At 32.2% G+C, this 23,056-nt stretch overlaps 1 protein-coding gene across 4 annotated transcripts in view; it reads left to right on the top strand.

The window, feature by feature from the left end:
* The first annotated feature begins 6,201 nt into the window (after positions 1–6,201).
* The window catches only part of MrgBP (MRG/MORF4L binding protein), a 29,285-nt gene continuing 12,430 nt past the window's right edge, over positions 6,202–23,056 (top strand). For 2 of the 4 annotated variants that reach the window (XM_088237869.1, XM_088237870.1), the window contains exons 1-2: positions 20,251–20,661; positions 22,393–22,644. In XM_088237869.1, the coding sequence (XP_088093995.1) occupies positions 20,553–20,661; positions 22,393–22,644 (361 nt within the window). In that variant the 5' untranslated portion in view covers positions 20,251–20,552. Of the gene's footprint in view, positions 6,323–20,250; positions 20,662–22,392; positions 22,645–23,056 lie in introns of those variants that run through there. The other 2 variants (XM_088237872.1, XM_088237871.1) reach the window with 2 other exon arrangements.

Genomic DNA, 23,056 nt, shown 5'->3' with positions numbered 1-23,056 from the left:
TATTAGCTCATTGATGAATAGATTGTCCGTCCATGCGCTCTGTAGCTGCAAGACGTGTTGGAATATTTATTTATTGTACAGCGCCCTTGAGGCGATTTTCACAAAAATGGCGCTATATAAATTATCCAAACATTATTGAATAGCAAAGGAGCAAGGAGAGCACCCTGCGGTACACCTGAAGACATACTACAATCACAAACATTGAGCTAAAGATATATAATATAATATCAACAAAAATGTAAATGAGTGAAAATATTACTTGATACACGAATGAAACATTCAATAAATTTTCTGTATATCCAGTAGAAGAAATTTATAAAAAATAATCTGTAATATAAGATTGTAAACAGAAAAATATCCATATTTTACATTTCAAAATAAAAAACCCTTTGATTTAAGGGTGCATAAATGCAACACAAGGGTAGCTCAAAATCATTATTCCTTCGCATGTTTAAAAAAAATTACGTTCTTAATTCAAATGTATGGAAAATACAATAGTATTTATACCGTAACTAAAGAATATATTATGAAACTCACTCCATCCTAACATTCATGTTGTGATTATCGATTATTGTAATAAAAGGTTTTTTTAATTTTTTAAAAACAATTATAAACATTTTTTTATAGAAAGGCATAGTAAAAATTGTATAACGAACTCACTCTCTAAACACGTGTATCTTGATACATTAGATAGAAATGTAAAATAGGTATCTAAGGTAAAAATATTAAATGTACGTTCATATAATGTTTTGTCGATTAAATGCTTCCATATTTACTTTTCTAAAATGATCTCCATCCCTGTTGTAATTTGTTAAAATAAAAAGTGTTTCTGAAAAACTAAACCAATTAAAATATCCCATTAGGGCCCCGATTATAATGAAAAGTAAACAGAGTTATCTTCGACTGTTAATAAATAAAAACTGATATTTTTGTACAAAAGTGAGTATATTTGCATGAAAATTTAAAGTATCTTCGTCGGTAACCTGAATTTAATGCATATTTTGCTTTTCATACATTTACTTTGTGGATAGAATTGAAGATAAATGTTAACTTCTCATTGTTATCGGGGCCTAGGTTCACCCATCGAAAAGTTTTAGTTTCAATAAACATAATTGAAAAAACCTAAATGTTTTATTTATATTTTATTTTGAAACTGACCACTCAAGACATCAAAATTACACTGTAATTTTATAGATTATGCAGTTATGTAGAATTATATCACTTGGTGGTTCATGACTCATGACCAAGTTTTCGCTTTAAGAAGGGGTCCATATGCATAATAAGTTTGGCAACCACTGCTTAAATCAATCTATTATATCTACAATTGAGTGATTATTTTGATTAGTTCTGAGCGAGCCGTACATATTTAATACAATAGGTCTTTTGCATCACTTTCCAGTCATCCATGACATCAGAACTTGCTGCTAACAGCAGTTTAGTCCAGCGACAATAAAACACAAAATGACAAACGAATGATGCGAAATAGACAACATTAGATTGGTTAATCTTTTCTCTGGCTGTTGGCCGTAAGCCGTAACACACGGGTCAGAAAACGAACAAAAAAATGATCGGAAATCTGATCGAATGTTCCTAACAAAATTATGATTATGTCAAATATATTTATAACTATAGGCTTGTTGCATCAAAAATGTAAATATTTGTTACGTGTCTGTCAAAACAGATTATTTTATCTTCTTCGTATTCTATAGACCTATGTTGTCTGTCCTCCTATGTGTTGTTCTTCCTGTGAGGTAGATTCCCAACTGTCCTTTTATCTTTTGGGAGGTCTTCCACGAGAACGAGCCTCGTGATAATGCAGTGCACCTGACACAAGGAAGTCAGGTGGTGTCCATTCTTTGGACATGACATTATTAATGTAATTGTTGCGTTTTCGTCCAAATTTATAAAATATCAGGCAATAGGGCGTATTACCAAATGGCATTTTTTTCCAACCAACCAAAAAATAAAATGTGTTATTTACCACTTATAGCACGCGCTTTTATTCCTATACATTTTTTCGCATATTGCTATCCTCCTCGTATAAAATAGCTACGTATCATCGACTCCTCTAACATGTGCAGTAGGTTTGCAGACTCTCGCATTCTAACGCGATGCCCTTCCGACATCTCTCAGCCTCTCGCGCTTACCCCATGCCCCCCAAGACCAACAAATTTCATTTCACCCTCCTTAATTTTGGCCTTTATAAGGCGGATTTCTAGTTCCAGAATTCAGAGTATTCCGGGCCGTCTTCTACCATTTTGCCAACCTATTTTCTTGGTTCTCTCTGGTAAAGACTAAAAAATATTTATTTGATAGAGCCGATTATACCGAAATAAAAAAAGACCTCTCAGCTATCAACTGGAGAAATGAATTCAATTTTTTAGACATAGAAAATGCCACTAATCGTTTTTACGTGAATGACCTTATGTACCCTCTAAATTGTTTAGTAATACAACAAGATATCCAATATGGTATACAAAAACCTCTTATTAAAATAATTCGTGAAAAACTGAAATCTCATATAAAGTGGAAACGCACTGGATACATCTCTGACCATGGGACATTTTCATTACTACGATTGAGACAGAAAAGAGTTGCCCAAGAATGCTATAACAATTACACTGATCAATTTATTTAAAAATAAATGAAGACCTATTATTTCTGGCTGCGATACGATCCCACTTACTATTTAATGATGCACCCTCCTGAACACTTACTCCCACACTAATACACATAAACACACATCTACACTTACAAATACACATAAACACATCCTTTTGTTGTAACACAATTTAATAATATGTATTTTTTTTTTTAAAAAAGAAATATTTGCGTTCTTATGATTTACCCAAATATTTAATTTTGAGGGCCATTTTCAACGAGTTGTAAATAACTCACTATTAGAAAATGGAATCAAGTTGGGGTAGAGTGGGATTCGAACCACTGAGACCTTTGGTCCGTGAGTCCGAGACACTAGCCACAGGACCACAACCCGATCAATTTTTGATCAAAAATGATTTTTATTTAGAAACTTTGCTGGTCTGTCATTAAACTGTATTTTTTAATAAAACGTTATTATATCATTGTCGACTGTTTGTTTCTTTAAAATAAGTAAATAAATAGAGACACCTACTCAGGGCTCTCCTAGCTTAAATCAGTCTGCTTTCCTTGTTTGGTACTTTTTGGTATTAGGGAACGCCTTGGCTCTCGCCCCGTAAGATCACGGTATACTGATCGGTCCCTGCCACCTAGTCGCGAACCTTGTTGGTTTCAACCGGGTACTTTGGCCAGACGTATAATCTGATTACGCGGATACCAGTAATTGATCCCTGGTACCTACTCTGCGAGGTTCGAATGCTGGCTGTTGGGCCCTTTCGCTAACTTCTGAAGACGGTGCGAGAGATCATATTTCTAGGAAGAGACAGTTTGGCTGTCCCTTAACACTGCGTGTTTCGGCCATCTGGAATCATAAATCAACCCCATCTTAAACAATAACTCCATAGCCACTCAATCTGTAAAATCTTGTTTGTCAACCCGTGTAGCCAACAATATTGTATTTATTTAATTTCCTACTGCTTGTACTGTATATATGTTTGTATGTTCTGTATGTAACTTTTTTTGTTTTTTTATTTTATTCAGAAAACATACAGTCATACATAATAAGTATCAAAAACAACAATTTTTAACATGAAAAGACCAATTAAGTTTTCATAAATTATGCAAAAGATATAAACATTAAATGTGACAAAAAAATAAATAAATAAGAAATTCAAGTGAGAAAAGAATAATTGCTAACATTTGCGTTTTCCATGGAGGTAATAAATAAAAATACCAAATGCACACTCCGAGCCGTCCACGCACACACACATAAATGTATGAACTGAAACAATAAATATATTTGAAATATAACTAGACGTGTCATTATCATTTATATTATCAGGTTGTCACAGAAAACAGCTACAATGGGTGTTTTGGCGAGGATGCCTTCCAAATTCCAAAGAGTCTTTACCCAAATTGCTTCTTCTTAACTCCTGCGGGAAACCGCCCTCCCGGAAGGCCGTCGATGACGATCTTTCGCTTGATGGACGCGGGATCGAGGTGGGAGAAGGTGAGAGTGCTGACTGGCGATAGGGTCTTAGTCTCCTGGAGACGTATGATGATGTCTACATGCTCTACTTAAGAGCGAATGTGGAAAAAAGGAAAGAGAAGATTATATCCTCATGGCGGTCTCAGCATTTGTAGCCACTGTTTGAACTGTGTGAATTATCCACCCTAGAATGGCTTGAAGAAGGATAATTTTTATGCGTTGCTATAGGCTCCAGGCTCTTTGGCAAATGCGCTACTTAGAGTACTTAGGTATGTAAAATAGAATTAGCAATATGTGTTTATATATAAATTAATATAAGTCAAAGTCTTAGTCTTTAATAGGAAAAAGGGAATAAAATGAGAGCAAATATGAAGACATCAATCCTTTTGAGTGCACGGGGGGTATTTAGGATTCCCCAGGTACCATATTTTTTCAATAACGTTTTGGTTAATCATCGCCATGTTGATTTCAATTTTTGCATAATCCTACCTCGAAATGTTAAGAATGTAAATGAATTTCACAGAAAACTCGAAATATTATGAAACAGTTTTATAAACACTACCATGACAAGTGATACCATGATAAGTCATAATGACTTATCACATAAGGACAATAAATGATAACAGGACACAGAATGCCGTGATCCCTTCGAGTGAAACGGAAGGTCTACTGATGTCTTTCAATCGTCTGGCTTCATGTGGTTTTCTCTTCAGTAACCAAATGCGGACGAATGCTAATTCCTTTAAAGGTCCACAGCCGAAATTCCCTCCCTTTCCCAATACCTTTTAGATATAGATAGCCAGGGAAAAAAACGACGGCTTCAAAAAACAGCCGACGGTTCGGAATCAATTAAGCCATTTAGTTAATTATACATAAATATAGAGTCAATTTCAATTTAAATGAAGTTGCTGTAAAAACATCTTTGGTAGTATATGGAAGATGATTTCACGGCTGAGCCGTTTGGACATTATAGATATGAGTTTGAAAAGAAGGAGGAATTATGGATGTGAATGAGGAACTCCAGACCTAGGGGAAATTGGATACAAAAAATGTTTTCATGCGCGCGGTAAAAATTAGAGCATTAAATTGTGCAGCAAAGTTACTAATAATAAAAAAAAAACGCTAAACTCCCTCATTAAAGAAGGTGCTTTATGAATGTGTCGGCCTCGTGGTGAAATGGTCAGCACGTTAGCCTACCACGCAAGAGGTCTCGGATTCGATTCCCAACATGGTTGATTTGAAATGTTTATTTAAAAAGGTGTTTTCACACTAGAATGTTTCATAGTCCCTGGACTGGTACCTGAAGCGTAAGACTAATCATCTTACCTTCATGTAACAAAAAATGATCAAGATACTCTGCGATTGTTATAACAATTGGTATACCAATGCAGTGCTCTATGCACCACTAGGCGCGGAAAGGGAATGATAATGATGACTATGAATATGAAATGAGAAGTAAGCCATAAAAAAATCTCGAAGATAGAGTGGAGCGTTGAGATTAGTATCATAATTAGATCAGCTACATCAACGTCGAAAGGAAAAGTTATTATACCTCTACGCAAACAGCGCACTAAATTTGGCGAACGCGCATTTGCGGTCGCAGGCCCTACGGCATGGAATGCTCTTCCAGTAGAAGTCCGAAACTGTATGAGTGAAGTGATGTTTCGGAAGAAACTTAAAACCCACTTGTTCTCTAAATTGTTAGCATGTGGCGACAAAGTACATTATTTTTCTTAAATTAAAAAGTTAAAATTAAATTTACATCTTTATATAATCACTTTGTAAAGCGCCCTTGAGGTATTATATTACGAAAATGGCGCTATATAAGTTATCCATAATAATAATAATTATTGTTATTATGGTAGTCTAAAAGTTATGACAAATTTTACCAGTTTTCTGAACCGTGTTGTCAGCCATTGCATTTATTTATTACTCAGAATTTGCCAATATGCTTTCATCGCTTAAAAATTTAAAACCGCAACACTACAATACTCTACACCTGTGTCAACTTAAACAATGCAAATGTTGATTTTGTCTTTTGTATTTTTTATAGTACGTGTCATCAACAATTTGTCTAGATAGCGCTTATTACCCGAATTAAAATCGTTTTATTTACGTGGCTGTTAGCAAAACATATAGTTTAATTTTCTTGTGTACCTGACGAAATCAGTTTAGTCTAGAAATGCAAAAACCGATGGATCCGAGTAAAAATCGCACTCCTAGAAGTACACAGCCGTAAGTTTGAATTTGACAGTTTTGAGTTTAATGTAATTTAAACACATTTTTTTTCTTACGAATTTCAAAGATTAAAAAAAAAAAAAAAAAACTACAAACTTCTGTATTCTTGAGTAAAATATCTAAAAGAACAAAAACAGCAAACCATGGTGCCGTTTATTACTGGTGGTTATCCGTAAGGATAGGCAGATAGGATAGATCGTTTATCGTTGATCGCTTATGTCGTTTTGCGTCTAGATTACTGTAATATACGTAAATCTCCCAAAATACCAAACTAATATACTTCAACCTGTTTTCAATGCAGCAGCAAGGCTTATTACGGGATTAAAAATATATTCTCACATCTACAACATCTTCGATATTTTCACTGGTTAAAAAGCCTAGTGAGAATAAAATGCAAGCTTCACTGGACAGTATTCAAATCCCTTTATGAAATGGCTCCAAAATACCTATCGGACCTTTGTATTAGGGAAAATACATGTCAAAGAAAATCTACTCTTAGGTCAGCATTTGATTGAGGCAGAGGAAAACTTGTCGAAATCCGGCGCTCCCAAACACTAGATTTGGAGATCGTGCTTTTGCCGTTGCCAGCCCCTCTGCCTGGAACCAATTGCCTTCAAACTTACGAATCATCGACAGTTCTAGTCGGTTCAGATCCCAACTAAAATCTCACTTCTTTAGTTTATCATACCCTCAATTTATTTTAAATCAGAAAATATAATATGTCAGTTTAGCTTAGTTAGAATGTAAGTTATAGTTATGCAATCGTAAAGAGCCCTTACGGTGATTTTTCACCAAAATGGCGCTATATAAATCAGACAATTATTATTATTATTATCACTCTGTCTTTACTATTATTATTCTTTATTATTATTATTATTATACCTCGCTTCATCTGCATTCATATATCTTCTCATGCACGCATGTCGATTATTCCTACTCTCGACATGTCCATCTTCAATATTTCTTGAATTTTATTATGCCATGTCTTTATCGGTCTTCCTCGTTTTCTGCATCCATCAACATTCACATCGTAGAGCCGTTATTTCGCTGTCTATTCCAGCGCCCCTTTCTTGATATTGTCGATAACGCTGTGTACGGATCTCGACATTTGTGCACCTTTCATACATTGTTTTATCGCGCATTCGCCTGAGAGATCGCATTTTGACAGCATTCAACCTACTTTCATAATTATTTTTCCAATTCCGTACTTCATTGTGAACTGCTAGTTTTGCCTCCTGCGACAAATATTTGTTTACCAAAGCAGATTTCAGTGAACCGTTTACCCCGTTCCCGGCACTCACCCTCCTCTCAATATCTTTCTCAGTCATACCACCCCTAGTAACTATACTTCCCAGATACGAAAATTCTTCTACTTGATTCAGAATATTTCCGTTATTACATTCAATTATGCCTTCGGTAAAGATATTGTTAGAAATTGAATATTACAATCAGAATTATCTTCTTAAGGGCTTCTCTAGTCTAGTCTCGTGTCTATCAACAGTGTTGTAGATAACGGTATAATCTGTTTACTATTTATTAATAAAAAAAATAAAGCTAACATGAACATGATTTTAGCAGACGTAGACGCTTGCCTGCTAAAAAAAACATGTTTATTTGGTAAAATACACACACAGGCGGAAGGTATCCATATAATGATTTCTTTTGAAGTTTGACCGCGTTTTGTCGGCTTAAGTTGTGATCGGAATACTAAGCAGTGATTCTTGTCATTTTTTAATCCAGAATACAAAATCGTTTGTTTGCCGAGATTTTCAAATCAACTTTGCAAATCACGAGGATTATACTTTTCACACAGTCTAAAACAAACGGACACTTCCAAAACTGTTCCAGAGTGAATAAAAAATGAGAGAGACTTTTTTCATTAATTCTCAAACAAGATAATATTTCCATAATTTAATCAGTGCATGTTTGTCCTAATCAGTGCACGTGCTTATTAAAATGCATGTCGTGTTGGTTTTATATTTTTGTGCAACAACTATGATGAAGGTGTATAGTGGGTTTTGCATGTTGGTTTAATTGGTGTCCTGACGAAGAGACGGGCACGTCTCGAAACCGGCAGACATAGAAAAGTCGGTAAGTGGTTACACATACAAATATTCAATAACATTTAGTAAAAAAAGAGAATAGAAAATTTTAAGGAAGAAAGATATTTAAATGTATTTTTTAGAGATTTTTATTCGGGGACTTGATTTTTTTTTTCATTTATTTATAATTTTAAAAACCCTTTAGTCCTTAAACCCTTAAGTCATGTTATGTCTTGTCTGGTTAATGTTGTCATTATATATTGTGCTTTTTAGTAATGATGGGAATAATCGAAATATAAGCATTCGATTCATGCAAATAATCGATTTTTTTTACCGTGAAATGTCAGAAAACGGCAAAAAAAGACATTTATTTGAAGCATTGGAGGGGGGGCGGGGGGTAAACATATACAGAATATTATCTTTTATCTTTCTTATATTACACAAAACTATTCTACCTGTCTATTTATTATAGGAGCAAAAATCCATAAACATTTCTTGTAAACCTACCCACGAACAGGCCATGCCTTTGTGGGATTTTTTGTTCACTAGTTTTACTGCTAATATATGTATTTCATTGCTATGTAATTATCATTTATTTTTTGAATACTCTGTTTCTCAAACAATTTTTTTTTAAATATAAATATATATTTTTTTGATATACACGTGTAATAACAAAGAACTTCGAAATAATAATGAGGAAGTTCAGCCCTACGGGAAATTGGGTATAAACATGTTTTATAACGCACGGTAACAGTTTGAGCAATAAATTGTACGTTTAAATTTCTTGAAAATGTATGAAAAAAATGTTTTATATGACATCCTAAATACGCGCTACAAAAGTGTTTTCTAAGGCCGCGAGAGCGTTCGGAATAACAGCGCAGAGATGTTATCCGTTTTCATGTTATGTTTTAATACGTATCGGCTACTTAATCTTATGTGAAACATTTCAAAATAGTATTATTGCTTATTGCTTTATACATTATACTGATTTAATACCTACATAGAAACGCGCACACTACCACCTCATTAAATGTTTATATTATTGTGATTATACGTTCATTAACTTAATTAATTCTGTTTAGATGACCTTAACACAAAATTAACAGTCGAATTATTAATTAGAATAAATTTAAGATGGTACCACGAATGCCTACGGTACCAAATTAGTCAATACTATTTTTATTTTACCTTTAAATTTAACACTTTGAGAACCGGCTGAATACACATAGAATTTACCCTGTGCCCGGCCCATTTTTGTGAAATTTTATGCTTTGTGAAGGGTTCTTAAAAGTGTCATAATTATGAAAATACTAGGTCAAATCAATTGAAGCTTCTCAGATTTAAATGAAATAATTAATCAAGTAAGTTTTGCATGATGGTTTTGCCAACATTGACCTTTATGGAGAGCCACATTGCGCATTGCAATGCTCGCATATTTACAGGGCCTCACTCCTTTATTGTGCTTTGTATCCCGAAGCCGTGTAAACACGCGATTATAAAAACCATCCGTTGTGTCCCGGTCCCGTGTTTTCACGTGGTTTACCAGCAGCGAAAAAGTAATAATAAAAATCGCTAGATCTCAATAAAATGCACTTTTTTATACAGCTGGAAAACCACGTGAAAACTCGGGACCGGGACACAACGCGTGGTCATATAATCACGTGTGGAAGGTCACGATTTAATTCTAGGACGATATAATATCTGAGCATTTTTAAATTACACACGTGTCCTTGTCTGGGCTGGTGAAAAATACCTACAGTTTTAGGTGTAAAACATAAACAGAGTTTGGGACGAATGTTTTCTACTATAGTCCTTAAAATATAGCTTGATTAGAATGACAGTTGTCAGCAAAAGTGAAGACATAACTTTGTAGTAACGTCTAAGGAGTAAGTTTATATTGACACACGAAAAATCATTCGTATCTAGCGTGTTAATTTATTTTTTTAATACAATGTAAAAGGCACTGCGTGCCGTGTATGTTAATAAATAAATAAATAAAATGCTTGACATATAAATGAACATAATCATATGAAATCAGTTTAAATTTATTTCAACAGAGAAGGAAAACGTTTTTGAGAAGGGAATATGGAAGTCTATATTCCCTTCTCAAAAACGTTTTCCCTCTCTGTTGAAATAAATTTAAATATGAACAACTCTCTAGGGAGAAAATCCAGCCAGTCTGCAAGCATTTGACACACTCAAACAATATGAAATCAGTTTTAAAACTAAAAAAACCTAAAATAAATCCAATTATTAACGACGTTCTTACAAGGATACGTCATTTTGTAAAAATGTTAGAGATGAGACAAATGGATCAACGTAAATAAATCGAATAAAAAATAATTAATTTGTTGTTGTTCATGAAAAAAAGTATTTTACGTCTTAATTTTTAGTAAATAATTGTCTTAAACACACTATAATAGGCTTTTTGCGTTTTTATATCAATTTTCGGAAATAGAGTCTCATGTTTGCATGAAAAAACTTAAATGAATAATCCATTTGATCGGTACATGATCAGTGATCAATAATTTCTCATCACTAGTGACATTAGTTTGACAGCAGTCATTTTAATCAAGCTATATTTTAAGGACTATAGATGGCGTCCATCTGCCTTGCAGGTAAAATTTTTAAAAAGGATATTGATCGGAGATAAGTCTGCCTCGCAATGCAGTGGTTGGCACGTTCGCCTACCATGCTTGAGGTCCCGGAATTATTTTACCGACTATTTAGGCTACAAAACGCCTGAAAAAACTTCAATGTTTATCCTTCTACTTAGACCGCGACCTCGATTATAATGGGAAAGATTTTGTATATAAAGTAAAGTAGAATTTTCTGTTTAAACAATTGAATATTAATGTAAAATATGCTGTAAAACATATTCGGTTACAGGTAACCATTAAAGATACCTCAAATTACCGGTAATAGATACTGGTGAGAAAAATTAATTTCAATGCTTTTAAAACTCTAATCAATAAATGGAAAACTAAAAGGACTAGAAAGTGGAAAGGAAGCTGAGGAATACGTCTAATATATCAGAGTATAATTTATATTTATTCTTTTCTTATTTCATTTCATGTACATATTTTTAAATTAGTTTTCTGATCTATTTTTTTTATACTATAACTATAATTGATGTAAAGTACTCTTATGTATAAAATAAATAATGCACTGGCACTCCAGAAAGTGCCCATGGGCCAGTGGAGTGGCTACATCTTCAAATATATAAATGAAACGTAAATGTATCATATTTATGTACATACTTTTTTTTTGGTAAAACTTGTAAGTATTTATATTCATTTTGTTTTTGAGAAAATTAGATTTTACTTAATTGACGGTAGAATATAACTTTATTGTAATCGGGGCTCAGGAGGCCAATTACGAACACAATCGGAAGTTAACAGAGTTATCTTCGACTGTCCTTAAAGTAAAATCGATATTTATGTACGAAATTGTGTATATTTGTATAAAAATTCAAACTATCTTCAATCGTTAACGGGCAATTGAACATGTCTAGAAAAATATTATATGCACGTTCTAATTTTAATGAAGAAAACTTAATTTTACTTTGTAGATGAAATTGAAGATAACTTTCCATTGCTATACGGGCCCAGGGCCACGATTATGAACGCTATTTTCGTCGGTACATATCGAGACGGTATGAAGTAACAATGATATTTATGCACGAAAATGAGTACATTTTAATGAAAATTCAAAGTATCTTCGTCGGTAACCTGTAATTGAACATGTTTAGGAAAAAAATATAAACAAATTATATTTTGCATACAGAAATCTCAATTTTACTTTGTAAATAAAGTTTATTTATTTATTATGCGTGCCGTGTATATTTAATATTTATTAAATTATTTTTAATATACACGACACGAAGTGCTTTTACGTATTACAAAAATACGTATTTAATAGAATATAAACACTTCAATATAATGTGAAAAATAAAAAAGTATTATGTTATATAAATACTACAAGCCGGAAGTTTTACATAAAGAACATGCTGTGTGCAATGTGCAGTGTGTGCATATAAAATTTTTAATTTTAAAAAGATATTTTTTTAAGTGGTTTAAATTGTAAGTTAATCAAGTACAAAGAGCAATAAAATCCTGGTAAAACTAAACAATTAAAAACATTATTTAAGGCTGAGATAAGCATTTTCGACAAAATCAAGAAGGGAGCTTTGAGCTGATTTGGACATGTAGAGCGAATGTACAGCGAAAGGACGGCTAAAATATTTACCGTGCGAATGTTGATGGATGCAGTAATAGAGGAAGACCGAGAGAGACATGGCATGACCAAATCCAACAAATACTTAAAGATGGACATGTTAAAAGTCAGAATAATCGGCGCGCGTGTATGAGAAGATGTCTCTCCTCTCTTCAGAGTATAGTGTATTTTTTTTTGTTAATCTTTGTTTTTAATTTTTGTATAAAATTGTAAGATTCAATATGTCCATGTAATGCAATATGCCCACCCTTATATGTATATAATTGTATATTTATATAAAGTGTCAAATAAATAAATAAGATGTATGAATGTAGATGAATCGAAATCTGTATGAATGTAAATGAATCGAAATCTGTATGCAAAGATACAGTAACGTAGCGTTCTATCCTCTCTGCCTACGGAAATGGCGTGATGGTTTGTTAAAAAATGTTTGTAAGTGTACACGTAAGTATGGTTCACGATAGTACCCATACAAAAGAAAACATCGAAAGTACTATAATCTAACAAATGTAAATTGTCGTTTGCCATCTTTGAAATGATTAAATAGAGTTGATTTATTTAAACTTTACTTAATGTTAAAAATATCAGCAACGTCAGAAAAGTTATTCCCAAGTACATGGAGTCGTCGATTCAGAAGAGCATCATATGAGTATACTGTTCACGAATTGTTGCAAGTTGCAAGTAAACTGAGGTACTTGACGAGTTTTTCGTCCAGGTACCTTGAATTTAATGAGAAGAAGGATTGATGATACATTGTAATTTCTCATTAGAATACCGGCCCTGGACTCTGCAACTCTGGAACGAATGTTATTTGAACGAAACCACAGGATAGATTACTAAAATGTTTTATTTTGCCCGTTTTATTTTTAATGCCTTTGATATCATTCTTCTTATCAATGCTTTAAATTGATAATAGAAGAACACCAACGCGTTCTGTGGCAATAAAGGTCAGGGCGATTTACTTTACCATTTAATCTCGTGACATTTTGGAAATAAACGCCATAAATTAGATTGAACAACGCAGGAATGCAGTTTTTTTTTGCCACGAGATAATAAACCAGGCTGTTAACTTTGTTTACAGCATACTAATTATTTAGCATGGCAATAAAAATCGAATTAACTACGAATAGTTTTTATTTACGATTGAGTTTCGCAAACTTAAATAAATTACCAAAAATATTTTGAGTTTGTCCAAATTTTTGTAGAAAAGGACTGGATTCAACTCCCTGGGGAGCTGTTTAAATTAACATATTACAACAGAGATGAAGAACATTTATGTTTCAGTGCTGCAGAGCGGCGTTTATTTTATAATTTAAAAAATACATACAAGAATTTGTTACCCACTAAGTCCAAAGACTTTTCGGTGGGACACATTTTTTTTATGACAGGTTTGTATTATAATTATTTTATTTATATTTTACAAATTTATTTATAAACATGCACTATAAAGTATCTAGAAGATATTTCTTTAGTTCTTTTTTTTATTTAAAGATCTTTCATGTCAATGATGGTTTGTGGGAGATCATTGAACAATCTTGGAACAACGCAATTCAATGTTCGCTCTCCGAAGTAATTTTTAATTCGGGGAACAAACTGTAGATGCCTAGACTTTTATATTACCTTCCCTTAAATGTTCTTCATCTCCGTTGTAATATATAAAATAAATTAATTATATTGGTAGGTCCAAGAGGTCTCAGCATTAGCTGTGTGAATATTTATGATGGGCTTACAAAGGAGATAAATCAGAAGGGATGGTTTTCGAAAGAAACGAAAGTACGACTAAATGTAAAATCACTGTGAACGGGGTTATATTATTAACAGGTAGACGAATTTGTGTATTTGGGAAGAACGTTTACTAGGGATAAAATTACTGAGAAAGAAAGGAGGGTGAGTGCCGGGAACAGAGTGAATGGTGCACTTAAATCAACCCTGGCAAATATTTGCCGCAAGAGGCAAAATCAGCCGTTCAATAGGCCGATGCTGTTGAAATGCGAACTCTCAGGCGAATGTCTCGTAAAACTATGTACCTACGATAGATGCACAAATGTCGAGATCCGTACATTATTTTTGGAATCTCTAAGTTCAGTCATATCACTACACTACTTTGGGAATTGCACTGGCTACGTTTTCCACAGAGGGTCGAATACAAACTCTGTTGGCTTATGTATAAGTCACTGCACAACTCTGCTCCAGAATATCTAAGGGAACTCTGCATTCCAGATGAACTAGCTGACAGACGTCTTTCGCTTAGATCAGCTACATCTACGTCGAAAGGAAAAGTTATTATACCTCTACGCAAACAGCGCACTAAATTCGGCGAACGTGCATTTGCGGTCGCAGGCCCTACGGCATGGAATGCTCTCCCAGCAGAAGTCCGAAACTGTGAGAGTGAAGTGATGTTTGTGAAATGAAACTTAAAACCCACTTGTTCTCTAAATCATTTGAATAAATTTTTAGCCTGTGGTGACAAAGTATATTATTTTTCTTAAATTGAAAAGTTAAAATTAATTTTATATATTTATAGAATCACTTTGTAAAGCGCCCTTTAGGTATTATGTTACGGAAATGGCGCTATATAAGTAATCCATAATTATTATTATTATTATTATGTTCTGTCCTGGTCCCGACCCTAATGCAAGGGAGCGAAGTATGGATTTGGAAAAACAGGGATGAAAGTAGGCTGAATGCTGTCGAAATGCGATCTCTCAGGCGAATGTGTGGTAAAACTATTTACAATAGATGCACAAATGTCGAGATCCGTACATTATGTAAGGCTGAGATAAGCATTACCGACACAATCAAGAAGAGAGCTCTGCGCTGGTTTGGATATGTAATGCGAATGGACAGCGAAAGAACGGCTAAAAAGATTTACGACGCGAATGTTGATGCATGCAGAAATAGCGGAAGACCGAGGAAGACATGCCATGATCAAGACACCAAATCTAACAAATATTTGAAGATGGACTTGTCAAAAACTTTGAACACTTAATTTTTAATATTTTATCGTTTTTAGCAGGTAGATGTAATTTTTAATACCTTTTCCAGTATTAAATATTTATATTATGTATATGTATTTTTAATACGCATTTTATTCTTATTTAGCTTGTATTAGGTACATATATTTTGTTAATTTTAAAAACTTTTTCATTCTTGTAGTTATGTATTTTTTAAACATTTTATCTCATACTCATTCAGTTTTTTTTTTGTTCATTAACGCCCAAAAGGCTTTTACAAAAAAAATCCATGCCAACATACTAAATAATAAACACAGAATATACAGAAAAAATATGTAAAATTAGTTAGAAAGGATATAATAAAAAGTTTTACAAAGTAAAAAAAAAAAGAATAATAACAAAGGTATGCAATAAAAAACAGTAAGCATATAAACAAAAAAATGCAAAGATATAAGCTTATGAAATAAATTCTGTAAAGCAAACACAGTTAATATAGTGTTACGGTAAGCAAGAAAGTCAAATTTAATTTAAATTAATAAACAAGCAAGCATTTATTATCGCGAAAAAAAAAGGAACATAAATATGTATATATGAATGTTATGTATGTTACATACATGTTACTTCAAACTTCTTTTTTTTTTCAAAAATTATTATTTTATGTACTTATAGATAATTTAGAATTCATTTCCTTATGTTATTATTTTATTTATTTACGGTTCCATGAACCTTTTACATAATCACAACAAAACCAGTGAAAAAAAATACAATAGAAAATAGCATAATATTAAAAAAATAACAAAAACATCGAGAAAAGTAAACAATGGTAAACAGTATTTATGTTTTAAAAAATAAATATTACATTTGTAACAAATACAAATATTTACCTTTATAAAATAAAGTTAAATTACAGAAAATAGCTGTTTTAAAAAAGAGATTTACCTTTATTTTTTATGTTTATTTTGTAATTTTTTTAATCTTTTTCATACTATTTTAATTTGTAGTGTATCATAATTTATATTCTGCTTGTGTAAATAATATTATAGTTTAAAATATAAATACGTCTGTAAATAAATATTGTTATCTGCATGTCCCTAAATGAGTGTTTTACAAATGTACACATACTCGTATTACAACAAAATGATAACGTATCCTTTTTGGCTTAGTTTATTAAACTAAGGTATTATTACCAAAGTTTTTCTAACAAAGGTACATTTTACAAAAAAGGATAAGTTATTATATTTTTGTAATACGAGTACCTTTGTTTACATAAATAAAATCATTTAAATGTAAAACTTTATTAAAAGTATCCATGCTTACATTTATTACAGCCTATCAATTAAAAATATTATTTATTACGTCTGATTTCTTATGAAACATTTTTAGTTAGCTTTAAAACACACAGGATGTTGTAAAATTTAATTTATTCTCTAATAATTAATCGGAAAGTGGACTTAGGTAACGGAAAAATAATACCTAATTATGAGTAGTTTCACAAACATAATATCATTATGATTTTTGCACGAAATAAGCATTAATTACTAAGTAGCATGTATCTTTTAATATATGTATTATGTTGCCTGGTGTACTAATGCAGTGCCATATGCACCATTAGGTGCGGAAAGGGAGTGATGATGATGAACAAATAATTAAATTAAAGGTAATCTTTGAATATTTCTAAGTCACACAAATTTTGAGAGCAAATTATAAATATCACGTAATATTACCAATTATATTCGAAAAACCTTTTTTAATTTTTTTTAGTATTTATTCAATAAAATACACACATTATTACAATAGTAATACATTATAAAAATAAAACAAAGTATTAAAACATATTTTGTCCCGATAAACTATTAAATAATAGTTTGTCATCGGGTGCTCAGACATTAGTTTTAATCAAGAGTCGAATAAAAGAGTACAGACATAATACTGTATACATATAAAATAATGAACATATTATACTATTTTGTTTTTGAGGGTTTGAAAAATAAAACATATTGTTCAGAAGATAGAAAAGAAAAAACTCAACAATACCAAATAAAATGGTTAAAAATCTTTTTTTTAGAGTAGGAAAATAAAGAAAAATAATACAGTTAAAATTAAAGAACAGCCATTTATTTGAATATATTACAAACAAATATAAATACTGTGTGCTCATAAATGTAATTAAAACAATATAAAAAATTAAACAAAGTAAATCAAAAATTTCAATTTATATGCACAGAAAAAAATTATTTAAATTACCTATTTAAATTAAGAGCTAAAAATGTACATTAAGTAACAAAGAAATAAAATAATAGAAAGGTTAACTTAAGAAAATAACAAAAATGTATTCAATGAGAGACAAAAATAAAATTGATTTTTAGGTAACATTAAATTTTACCTCAAAATTGAAAAATATTTTATCTTCAAAATAATTTATAGATATATTTATTTTGGTAATAACAATACATTAAAAAAATATGAGGTAAAATTTAAATAAAAATACAAATATGAATGGAATGAGGAACTTTAGCCCCTTTAACCATGTCGGGAATCGAACCCGAAACCTCTTGCTTGGTAGGCAAACGTGCTGACCACGACATCACGAGGCCGATAGACTATTAAACTAAGCAAAAAAAAATTTTTTTCAAATTTTATATTTCGTATTCTCAGCGCTATGATTTTTTTAGGTTTTGTATTGTTTTGTGTTGTATTTCTGAAATAACTCCACGTGTGACGTCAACAGTTCTCTTCAGCTTATTCTCGATCAGTTCTGCTCATTGGTCCATTGACGGGAAGCAAACCGGAATTCTTCCATAACTCTCTTATCATTGGTTGATTCATATGAACCAGTGACGTCGTTCAAATTATTTAGTTTTTATTGAAATACATATATATATATTTTTCGTACATTTTCAGGAAACTTTGCCGTACAATTTAATGCTCCAATTTATACCGCGCGCAAGAAAACATTTACCGTGCCCAATTTCTCGTAGGCTGAAGTTTCTCATCGGTAAATATTTCTTTAAAAAAACAGTAAATTGTCGATAGTCTTTGTCATCGCCATTTCCAACGTCAAGTTTGGCATAGAGCAATTTTTCCGCGTATCTGGGCACCGCCAAGGAGACTTATGTCCTCAGATGCGGTGGCTGAATATGGCTTCTGCGGATAATATATTTTTCTGTACATATCGGTAGTTAAGCTGCTTGTGGTGTAATGGTCAGCGCGTTTGCCTACCATGCAAGAGGTTTTGGGTTCGATTCCTGACATGGTTGATTTATTATTTATTTAATTATTATCATTATTTTACATACACAAAATTATAATTTATACAAAGTTGCTTTGACTGCCTAACTAAGGTTATTTACCCCGTTCTAAGACAGTCAAAATAATTTAAAAAACAATAATCAATATATAGAAACAGTTATAAAGATACAGGACAAAGTGAAAAACAAAGTTAAAAATGGAGTAAAAACATGGTAAAAATGTAGGAAAAAAATAGTAAAAATGTAGTAAAAACATAGTAAAAATGTAGTAAAAACATAGTATAATGTGTCTATAAAAATATTTTGAAACTCAGTAAAATGCGAAATAAAAACAGAATACATAGTAAGAAACATATTTAAAGTCATAGTAAAATAATTGATTATTTGTGTATAGCAAAAAGCATATTTTAAAAAAAACATAGCAAAATACCGAGTAGAAATAGAAAAAAAACATATTAAAAAATTAAGTAAAAGATGTAACAAAAAAATATTTTTGTTTAAAATAATATTAATTATTTGTTTAAAATAATAAAATGATAAAAATTATTGTTGTTTAAAGGGTGTTTTTACACCAGAATATTTCATAGTCCCAGCACTGGTACCTGAAGCGTAAGACTGATCATCTCACCTTCATGTAAAAAAAATGATCAAGATACGCTGAGATTGGTGTACCAATGCATTGCCCAATGCACCATTAGGCGCAGAAAGGGAATGATGATGATGCTTTCTATTAATTAACTTCTAACTTATATTTACAGTCTGCATTACGTCATGGATTATACAGCCCGTAAAGTAATGCAGACTACAATAATTGTTAAATAAATAAATAATGAATAGGACAGTATGTCAACAAACATTAAGAAATATTGTTGAAATCATTTCATGAAAAAATAATTATGCTCAATTTAAAAAATAATTTATCACTTTAGTACTGAGTAGAGCCCCTAACCAGTTATTTTTTGACATTGCGTTCAAAATGATGGAAAAAAAACTATAATCGGTCTTATCGTTATTTTGGTTTTTATTTGTAAATATGTTTTTTTGTAATGGCTGTTGTTGTGGTAGCATGAGCGGTATACACTACTTCTTAAGGTGGTTTTAAATTAATAGTTCCATTTCTTTAAAAAACAGTAACTAGCGAAACCAAATCAATTATGCAATAATTAATTGGATTTTTTTAAATGTTCTATACCACTGACAGGAAAGTGTAACAAGAAGTTCCTAAATGTATTTACCTTTCAGGGGATTATGACGTCAGCAACAATCTGGTTAGAATTTTATTGCCCGGATTAACTACAACAAAATATCGTTGTTTAGCGGTATTTAGCGGTTTAGAGAATTATTACTATGATATTTTTTGTTTTAATCATATTCAAGTACTTGCCGTATTCACGCACCGCATATATTTTTTTTACACTGTAAGCACTTTTTAACTGGCAACATTTATACAAATTACAAATAACACTTTTGACAGCAGTGGAAATCGTGCTAGGCGTGTTGATTGGCGTGTTATTGTTGCAAAATTCTATTATTGACTATCCATTTATTAATAAAAATTGTCTATAGACACTTTTAGTTAAGGTTGAATAGTTTTTACAAACATTTGAGGCTTTATTTATTTCATAATCGTGTACTGAGTTCACTCTCAAAGAACTTTTTTTGTCGGCGTTCGCGGTAAACGATTAAAAGTTTTCTCCGATATTCAAACCATTATATTATTGTTAAATAGATATTGGTTTTCGTGAAAATGCCTCCATTTGAGAAGCAAGAAGGTGACCCTCCGAGTGAAGAATTCGAATGGACTGTGGATAACGAATGTCATTTGTTTACGGCCATGGCGGATACAAAACCAGCCGGTAATTATTAAATTTTAACAAAAAAATATTCTGAAATTATGTTCTTTAACGATCTAACATTATGTTTTAATATTTATAATTACAGTACACAATTTCACCCAAATAAAATTGATTACATCTTTAAAAATACAACATATTACAATTCACTGTTCCCATGGCATATTAATACGTACGTATTATTATGTATTAATATATCAATGGCTGTTCCTCTCCGAAGACAAGCCCATGTGATAAATATGCTGACGTATTGCTTAAAAATTATAAATTAATGTATTGAACGAATTTAGATTATTTAAATTTGTTGCAACAGTGAGTGAAAACATCTTTGAGAAGGGAATATGGGAGTTTAGGCATTTACAGGGCCTATGACATGTCATTGGATGGTTTAAGTGGCCACTTTACACAATGTGTAACATTCACCATTCTGCCTATGTTGGAACATCCACATTTCCTCAACTCTTCTATATGTTGACTTTTGTGAAGTAAAAGAGCTGAAACCTTTATCAAGTGGGTGAGATTTATCCGGCTGAACCAATTCACCTACTAGGCAACGCCTGAAAACAATTTTCCAATTTTTTATACTTCTTTTACCAGGTAGTTGATTCAACAATGTTTTGAGTATGTCCAAATGCTTGCAGACTGGCTGGATTTTCTCACTAAGGAGTTGTTCGTATTTAAATTTGTTGCAACAGAGAGGGAAAACATTTTTGAGAAGGGAATATGGGAGTCTAGGCATTTACAGGGATGTCATTGCTTACTGCTAATTTTGCCTTTAATGTTTTTAAGTGTTCTTACGTTGTAATATTAATACCCTATAAATTGTATTAATCTACAAGTTCCGTAAATAAATAAATAAATACCATGATGTACTTATCAATGCAAAAGCCTAATAAACAAAACATTTTATAAATTAATAAATATGTATTTTCATAGACTATGGTTTCCCAAAAGAGGGGTGTCATCATCCTGTAGCGGTGGATGACGTTATTAAAACATTGTCTGCTTAAACTATATCCTGCAGGTGTTTTAAATAGTGTTGATTGTGAGCAGAACATCAAAGAGCAATGTCGTCACTCGCAAGACAGCCGTCATAATAATTCAGTTCACACAGTTTTGGAACGTTTTTCTTGTGTAGTAGTGTGCATTTTTTGTCTGAAAATGAGTGCAAACGTGGTTTGGACTATTAAAAATGACGAATTTTTTTTTGATTTTGTAAGAAAATCATGAAAATATAGGAATTTTCACTAAACCTTGAAATGCACATATCATCATAATCATTCCCTTTCCGTACTGCATTGGTACACCGATTGCAGTGTATCTTGATCTTTTTTGTTACATGAAAGTAAGATGATCAGTTTTACGCTTCAGGTACCAGTCCAGGGACTATGAAATATTCTAGTGTAACAACAACTTTTTAAAATAAATATTTCGTGTCAACCATATTGGGAATCGAATCCGAGACCTCTGCATGGTAGGCAAACGCCCTGACCACCACACCACGAAGTCGACTGTGATGGACACTGTGTCACTTAATTTTAAACACCTCACTTTCCTCTAATTGAAATGATAGTTTTCAAAATATTTCTAGATTGCATCTGTTGATTTTTGTGAAGTTAAAGATCTGAAACCTGTTTTTATGAAAAAAACTTTTATTAGTGCTATTCTGTAGCGCTAAAACCTAAAAGTTAGTTTTCGGCTGCAACATTAATTTGATCAATTTTTCAATTCTAGGCATCAATAAGCACTTTCATATGTTGGAAATAGTGGAAAAATTCTCCGGTCTTATGGGCCGGGAGATTTCCACTTCTGTGATATGGAAACACTTGGAAACTCTGTATGATATGAAGATGTGTGACGAGATCGAAGGAGTCCCATTCCCAAATGATGTGAGAGATTTCACACTACCCGAGGCCGAGTTTGGGAGCCTTATTAAGGCCAAGACAAAGGCTCTACAGGCTACTCAAGTACCAGAAGAAGTTGAAGGTATGGAAAACTAAACATTTGGGCTAGCATTGTTTACGTAGAAGACACGAGCGGATGAAGGCGTTTTGTAGTTAATTTTTTAAAATGTATATTTTTAAATGCAAATGAAGATTTTATGTACAGCCCTTTCAGATAAAGCCAACTACACCATCAAAAAGTAGCTGAAAACCGATTTTAAGAGTGAATGAAAGTGTTATTTTATTAATAATTGTACTGGGCTGGTATTCCAAACTCATTTACAGCATGCTAAACGCGTACTTAATACGTAAAAATGCGCTTTTCCGCGCTATATTTGGGTTTGGAGTACCAGCGCTTGGTATCCAGAATTTTAACTGCAGATATTTCTGCTTTTTGATTTTGTCACATAACACCTTCATCCACTTATGTATTCAATTACTCGTGTCATTATTTA

The sequence above is a fragment of the Micrasema longulum genome, unplaced genomic scaffold (assembly GCF_059751315.1).
Source record: "Micrasema longulum isolate JH-2025_06_02 unplaced genomic scaffold, ASM5975131v1 h1tg001794l, whole genome shotgun sequence".
NCBI lineage: Eukaryota > Metazoa > Arthropoda > Insecta > Trichoptera > Brachycentridae > Micrasema > Micrasema longulum.
Note: the sequence above shows the minus strand (reverse complement) of the source record. Positions and strands in the feature narration are given on the sequence as shown.